Source organism: Tympanuchus pallidicinctus, unplaced genomic scaffold (genome assembly GCF_026119805.1).
Source record: "Tympanuchus pallidicinctus isolate F22 unplaced genomic scaffold, pur_lepc_1.0 scaffold51, whole genome shotgun sequence".
In the NCBI taxonomy this organism is placed as follows: Eukaryota; Metazoa; Chordata; class Aves; order Galliformes; family Phasianidae; genus Tympanuchus; species Tympanuchus pallidicinctus.
The window spans coordinates 587,193-595,029 of record NW_026294771.1 but is presented as its reverse complement, the minus strand read 5'-3'; the positions used below and the strand labels follow the sequence as shown (position 1 = coordinate 595,029).

General features: G+C 47.0%; 1 protein-coding gene across 1 annotated transcript; it reads right to left on the bottom strand.

The window, feature by feature from the left end:
* Window positions 1–2,164: 2,164 nt before the first annotated feature.
* HOXB9 (homeobox B9) lies at window positions 2,165–3,546 on the bottom strand. Its single transcript, XM_052705007.1, has 2 exons — window positions 2,488–3,546; window positions 2,165–2,269 (listed from the first exon to the last, which is right to left on the bottom strand). The coding sequence occupies exons 1-2, from the start codon at window positions 2,993–2,995 to the stop codon at window positions 2,178–2,180; spliced, it is 600 nt and encodes a 199-aa protein (XP_052560967.1). The 5' UTR covers window positions 2,996–3,546; the 3' UTR covers window positions 2,165–2,177.
* Window positions 3,547–7,837: the final 4,291 nt, after the last annotated feature.

The following is a 7,837-nucleotide window of genomic DNA, read 5'->3' as shown; positions in this document are numbered from 1 at the left end:
AGGAGTGCTGGGGAGAGGAGAGGCGGGAAAGGCAAAGGCAAAGAACAGACCGCGTATTTCTATTTTATTTCCCTTTCGTCCTCCGAAACGATGGCCGAAGCCATAAACCTTTACACCAATTAAACGGACCGTTATAAATATATACACACACACACGCGCGTGCCCCATCGCCACGTTCCCTCCACGTAAAACCAAATACACCGAATATTTTTACAAATAATCCGCTTCATCTTCCCCTGCAAGCGCTGCCTCTTCCAAATCTGCGCTGCTATTTCCTTAATGTAATTGACTCGATCTAATATGCAGGATTAAATATTAAAGAGGAAGAAAGCTGTTAATAATTGATACTGTTAATCCTGCTACCCATCCTTTAATGGCAACGGAGGGCTCTGCATCATAACGGATTTTTATTCGGTTGGGGTTTATTTTATTTTATTTTATTTTTCGGTCGTATCTCGGATCGTTAAAATCGGAGGCATTTTAAACGCGGGTATTTTATTTACTGACTGTATACACCCTCGCGAATGGGTGAGGAAATGAGGGGAGGCTCTGGCACATGGCTTCCTGCAAACCTAGCAAATAAATTAACAGATCCCGGTGCCATACCCGGCTCAGAGATTCATTATTGTGAAATACTTTCAAAAATTGAAAGAGTCAGGGAAATGGGTGGGAGTGCTTTCTGCAAAACAGCTCCGTCTCCCAGCCCTGGCAGCCTCTCCACATTAGCCCAAATTAAACTATTATTTAAAACAAAATGTGCGTCGTAACCACACGCCATAGAGCAACCGCACTGCATCCTCTTAGCTCGGGTCCCTGCTCTTACTTAGGACTTAATAACATTTTCTTGGACGAGGCTTTTCTATATTGAATTTCAGGGACATTGAGCACAGAACTTGGATATTTCATTCTCTCCGACCGTTCACCTCCCGCTTGCAGTTTGTTCTGGATCTCTGCCCAGCACAATAGAACAGGACTTTCTTTTTGTGCCTGTGTGTGTGTGTGTGAGTGCGTGTGCACCGTGCAAGCCAAACGATAGGGGAAAAAAATAACACCCCGCACCATCGTGCAGACGGAAGGGGGGAATACATCGCGTTTTCTTACACTTTAGTGAGGGATTAAAAGGGGGGAGAGGAGGGGGATGGATGGAGAGGGGATAGAAAAACTGAAACGAAGTTAATTCACGGTATGGCTGTGCCAGGGTGTCCTGCACACGCTGTGCCCTTGGCGAGGGATTTCTCTGCCCTTTCCAACCCAACGCTCCGCACAACTTCGCCTTTCACTGCGCAAACATTCACCGCGGTGCTGGAGCCAAATTTCTCCCTCTCCTCCCGCACAACCCTTCCATCTTCCAGATGGACCCCGGGTACCAACCGAACCGGACACCCGTTCTTTCTCACTCAAACGCTCTTGCGTCATTTTAGTAATAACAACAACGCCTATTACAAGCAGAATCAACTATAATTCAACTAGAATCTTATTAAATGCATCAAAACGATTTTTCTTTCTGCGTTTCAGGGCGAGTCAAAATGAAACCAGGTCACTAAAAAGGCACGCGATGAAGTTTAGCTGTTCTCCAATCTGGCTACGTTGCAAATAAAGAGCTAATTAAGCTGGAAGCACTCCTCTCTCCCTCTCTCTTTTTAACTCAACTCGGAGGGAGTTTGGAAATAGTGATATTCCGGCTTTGAAATAGTCAGACCCTGAGGTGAGGCGTTAATACGCGAGCAATTCGGAACAGAAATAAGCGAACGCGTGCCAAAAAATATATGTAATAAATAAAAAGGGGAGGTGGGGGGGAGAAAGGGAAAAAAAAAAAAGGGAAAAAGGAAACCAAGCAAAACACACAAAGCACAACAAATACATCCACGACCAAAACTCGGCAGCAAAAAAAAAAAACAACAACAAAACCCAAAACAAAACAAACAAACCCCGAGGTGAAGGGGAGCCCCGAGCCCGCAATCTGCCGGCGCGGCGCAGCGCAGCGGGCACGGAAAAGCCCCCGCCGCTCTTTACTTCCCCCCCCTCCACGTGAACTTTTCCTCCACGATTTTCCCCTTTTCTCTCCCCCGACCTCCGCTCTCCTCTCCCGGCCCTTCTCCCGACGTTTCTCCGCTCTTCCCCCCCCGCCCCTTCCTCCCCCGTCCCTCCGTTCCCTCCGCCCGCAGCTCCGCGCGCCCTCATTCCCGCTTACAGCAATGATCTCCGCTGCCGGAGTCAGCGCTCTGTAGGAAAGAGGACGGCTCCATCCAGCTTTTGTCCGCTCTGGACTCTGTTTTAGTCGGAGACGACGCTCGTTTTAATTTTTATTTGTATTTCCCCGCAGAAACAATGCCACCCCTCTCCCCTCCCCACCTCTCCCCTTAGGTTGGCATCAGCCATCTGAGAGTTTTCTTTAAGCCCTGATTTTAAACTTTACGCAGCATTGTCCCCTTTTATTGCACCTCCTCCAGCTTTTATACTGTTTACTTCCTCACTTTTATAACTTACTTTGATCTGTTCTGTCTTTGTCTTCGCTTCCTTCACAAACTTTATTGTCCTCGAAGCTGGGCCTTTGATTGGAAACGATCCCTTCCCTTGCAGCAGAAGTTTCTAAATTGTACTCCTGTGTTCCCTGTTTATGGACATCCCCGGGACGGCCCAGCAGCGGCTCTGCCTTAACAGATCCCTGCCCCGGGAGGGTCTCTGCTCTGGGCACTGGATCCAGCCAGCTCCGTAGATACCTGCTATCAGATGGGACGCTTTGATGTTGAATATATGGATGGTAGACGGCAGGAAGGGTACCAGAAGAATGTGGATTCAAAGGAGTCCAGGAGGCGCTGAAAACTGGAGGTTTTGGCTGAAAACTACAAGAGGGGAATTCTAGATGTTCATTGTGCCCAGCTTGCCTGGAACTTGTATATTGCCCAGATGAAAATTTAGCTGAAGGCGAGTCTTCACTTTCATGACTTATAATAGAGTCGACATAGTAATTGCTAAGAGTCCCAGAAATGGACATTCTCAGACATCATACAAAGCACGGTTCAATGAAGGGAAAAAAAAATATATATATATATAGGACAGATCTAGATTTGTACTCTACCCCCTTCTCGAACTTCCTAGCCAACAAAGTACAGTTGGGCTGCTGTGTTGTGAGCTCCCAGCAAAATGATTGGTCAAACTTTTTTCGTGTGCCTGATAAAGCGTCAGTCTCGGCGTAAATCAATCGAAGCCGAGGGGGCTGCGCTGCGCTGTCATCCGCCCTTGCATTCCATATCAAGGATGGATTGTTTTATGTTTATGCAATGTTGCAAAACGTCAGGAGTTTAGAAAAGCCACGAAACGGGCAGAGCTGGGCTTGATATCTCCCTACGTAGATTTTGCTGCTGAAACGTTATGGGGGGGTCCGGGAGGGGGTCCGGGTTTCTTTTCTTTTCCTTTTTTTGTTTTGTTTTAATGAGAGATGCTGATGTATTCACTTCGCCTTTAATAACCACCACGGGGGAATGGAGATAAAAGCTATTCTTTGCCACTCGGGCTCCGGAGTACGATAGCAAAAATAAGAAAGAAAGAAAAAAAAAAAGGCAGAAAATACGTAGAAACCAACCTCCCCCCCCTCACCCCCCCCCGCACCCCGGTGGTTTCGTACCCACACATACTCGTGTGCTCATTAAACGGCACGCACACGATGCGCGTAGAAACGCGTTTTTGGAAGGAAAAGCAAGAGTTGTGGGAGGGTGTTGTAAATAACAAACCCTCTGGCATCGGAAAATGGATGCTAACGTGGTACGATCATGGGGGCAAATATGAAATTTCAAATGTGAGTGGCATATGCGTGACATTACGGCTCGAGCTGCAGACACGACCCCCCCCCCCCCCCCTCCCCGCTGCCTCCCCCTTTAATGCCCTCGGCTGAGTGCTTCTATCCATATCGCATCCCAAAACCGCTCCTTACGTGAATACATCTTCACGTGTTTTGCGGCATTATCTCGGGGTTGTTTGGCTGGAGCCGAACCAGCTTGATGCACCACGTCTCTGGAATCAGAAACCTTCATTGAACTTTACAAGCCCGGTGAAATACCGAGCGCCACTGACGCTGCTTTGTTGCGGGCTGCCTCCGACTTGAGACGGTTAAAGAGTTTAATAAAACTTACATTAGCTTGCTTGGATTTTTATAGTCCTGAATTTATTGCCTGTGGAAAAAGAAAGGGGCAAAGAAAAAAAAAAGGGATCCCTCTCCTTTCCAGTCACGGTGTTCCCCCCCAGTCCCCCCCCCGCACACCTCGCTCACACCACCGCATGTATGCGTGCGTGCCACCCCCCCCCCGCCCCTCTCTCCCCGATGGCGTTATCGACGATCCGACTCATTTCGCCTTCATTTTAATTAGAATTCTAATTTTTATTTTTATTTTTTCCAGCCCTGGATGCGATGATTGACGCTCGGCTCCGGTTCGGTGCGGGTCCCGCCCGGCGGTGCGGGGTAACGGGGTCAGTTTTTTTTTCTCCCCGACTTATTATGACAAATGCGTTTATTGCGAGATGATCTGATGGCGTCGTAAATGTTGGTTAAGGAAAAGGTGCGCGGTGTGATTAGGGCAAAAGTGTTTTTCTGGACTTCAGCTGTAACAGTCTGGATCAATTCGCCTCCTTTAATCTATTGCCCCTCCGCCCTTCTTCCTCTCACCCCAACACAGAAGGATATTTAATGTGAAGGGCAAAGAGATTTCTAGGAATGATAAATCATCGCGAATCCTTTCTGAAGTATATAGGGATGTAAGTATTATATAGCCTGTATTAACGGGCTAATAATAACATTGGGGGGGTGGGATGGGGTGCTAATAGCCACCTGAAATCAAGAAAAAGGGTATTTCGCATCTCTCTCTGTCTGTGATACCGTGTGTGTGCGTGTACAAGACTCCTATGTGCCCGTCTGCACAAAACCTATCTATGAATTTGCTATCAGAGGTCTTTTGGTGATACGGGGTGATCATTAAGGCGCTAAAAACCCGACACCCAAATTGTTCGATTTTCCCTTGTTCCCACCAGCGGTGTTTTTCGATGGCAGCGTGATGGAGGGACGCTTTTCCCTACGTCCAGAACCAGAGACCCTCTTCAAGAGGAGCTGGAAAGAAACTGTCCATTTTCATTAGAAAAAAAAGAAAAAAGAAAGAATTAATTGAGAGGGTCGGGATGACGGGCAGAGAGAGCCGGATCCCAGTACCGGAGGTCGGATTTATTTTTCATTTTTTACATCAGCCAAGGTTATAAGAGCCCCCCTCCACCCCCAGCCAGAGCAAAACTCTGCCTGCTCTGGAAAAGCAGAGGCAGACTCGGGCTCCAGCCAAGGTGAGCCCTGGTTTAAGCTCTTGCAAAGACCGTCGCGTGTAAATGTGACCAGGTGAGTCCTCACCGCCCGACAAACCTTCCTCTCCTTTCTGTGGGGTGCATCCAAATCAACCTCCCTTCATCCCTTTGCCTTTCCACTGGGGAAGGCAGAGAAATGCCTACAAGTAGAGCAGCGTGGGGCAAAATCGCTCGCCTCCCAAAGCGGGACGAACGATGGGCGAAATTCCTGCTTTCCCCCACTTCGATTTGCTCTTCCCTTTAACTCGGTACGGAGTTATTGAACTTAAGGGATCCCGTGTCATCAGCCGCGCATTGCGAGCCGCTTGCTCGGATTGCCGCAGTCCTCTGCTTTATTGCCTTCGAAGACTTTATTCTTTTTATTACATCAGCCTATTTCACAACAGATTCGGAGGGACTCTGAAAACATTATGAGAGCTCGGAAAAGGGAAGGGCTGATTTAAGCGAGTCCTGGAGATTAAAGTCTCCTGGCTCGTGGAAATGTGTTTATACAAGTGATGGATAAACAGCCGTGTTGGCATCGGGGCGTTGAATAAGTATAGATAAAATTATTGAACGTTAATTGAAGCAAAACACCTGTTCTCTGTTTGCTAGATAGATTGGCTGTGTCTTACCTGTAATAAATATATTCTTGGGGAAAAAAAAAAAGTCCTGGTGCGCCTCCTATAAATAATGATGAACTATGTCAGCATGTGAGTATATAATCTTCTGTAGTATATAAATTCAGCCCAAGAAGACTCTTAGGAGTGTGGCTGTGAGGCAGAAAGCAGGAGTTCTCAGATCCCTGGTGGATGGAAACTTCACATGCTGATCTGTCAAGTCCATTTGCTTTCGCTCCTCTGGAGGTTTCCGTTTGTTCAGTAGTTTATTTTTGGTGCATATTCCCATAGCTCATATCTTTGTAACTTTTGCTGAGAGGGACTCCAGGCGAGCAGCAGCTCCATCCCAGATCTGGGAGCCCCGGTGGCGTGGTGCTGTCTGTTTCCTGTGACTTCATACTTGAAAGCCTCAAACAGAGCCCGAAAGAAACGGCATGAAAGGCTCTTCTCTTTGAGAGAGAGGGGAGAAAAAAAAAAAGAACTCCGAGGAAGAAAAAGCCGGGGGGAAAGAGACATCGGAGAGTCAATTTCGGGATGGGTTTTTGGGTTAGGGCAGCCAGGGTGTGCGAGCTGGGCTTCGCTTTGCACACCGGCTGCCTACACTTGAGGTGTGGGCTTATTGCTGGTCGCTAAAATGGAACTAGAAACTGTTACCCCCCCACACACACCCACTCCCCCCCCCAAAAAAAAAAGCCCAAAGTGGAAACTTTTTGCTGCTCTCAGAATCAGTGCCAAGCATTATTTTGCCTGTGAGGAAAACCTGGGAGCATTGTCAGCTTGCAATGGAAACCCAGAGGCTTCCGAGCTCAGATGTTGTTTATAAATAATCTTTCTTGTTTGTAAAGAGAAAACCAGTTCCGCACAGCGCTTCCCTTTGAAACACACAGCTGCAAAAAATTCATCCTTAACAACCAGCTTCCTCGGGTCGGTATTGCTGCACAGACCGAACACAAAACGCCTTCACAAGATGCAGCTTGCAGGTCTGCTCCGCTGCCATCTTTTGCTGATGTGGAAGTTTTGGCACCAGAAAAATAAAAGAGCAGACGATCCTATTTATTTTCTTTTTCTTTTTTATTTTTCTTTTTATTTTTTGCCTGAAAACATATCGAACCACTTGCATTATTTTTAAGGACGGTTGTTATCATTTATTAGCATTGGCACCTTCCTTTTCCAGACGCTTTAGCACTGAGATGAAGGAGACTGGGGGAGATCTGGGGCTTTTTGCTGTGCTGGGATGGGACGGGGGGGGGTCCTATCACGATTTCCAGGTGGTGTGCAGTGTGCTTTACTTTGGATATATTCACTCTTCTTTGCACGTTGGGTTTTGAAGGAGATAAGGATATGCAAGAGGGGATAACAGCTGAGAGCGAACCTCGCGGCTATGGGGAGTCTGGAAACCAGACTCAGAGATCATTCAGCCTTCAAATGGCTGAGCGTTAATTTCGGATATGAAAAGTATGCCGAGATAGCAATTATTCATCATAATAATCACAGGGATATTTTTTAAACCAAGAAAGAGTAATAAAATCCCGGCTCAAAGCACTCAGAAGTCACAAACAACGCGTTTACGCGGATCTAAGAGAGAAAACTTCAGTCTCAAACCCCCCCAAAGTCACGAGAGCGGAACAAAAATCCCTCTTGAGGAGTAAAAGTTCTTCTTCTTTTTTTTTCTTTAATAAAAAGATGTGAAATAAGTTTCTGTAGCCTGAAAGAAGAAAGATCTACCTTTGCCATTTCCTGTGTTAGCCCTCAGTTTGAATGCGGCCGTCTGTTAAAAATCCGTAAGTGGTGAGAAGAAGGGGGGGGGTTGAAAAGGGGGGGGAGGCGGAATTCCTTGTCTGAAGAGAAGCAAAAACAAGTTACACATGTGGGCAATTTTCCAAGAACCCGAAGTATAC

Bases quoted from the DNA above. Each gene is read 5' to 3' on its own strand.
- HOXB9 (XM_052705007.1), bottom strand. From the start codon at position 2,995: ATGTCCATTTCTGGGACTCTTAGCAATTACTATGTCGACTCTATTATA. The intron at 2,270-2,487 runs GTAAGTTATAAA...CGACTAAAACAG, and splicing joins CAAAGACAGAACAGATCAAA to AGTCCAGAGCGGACAAAAGC.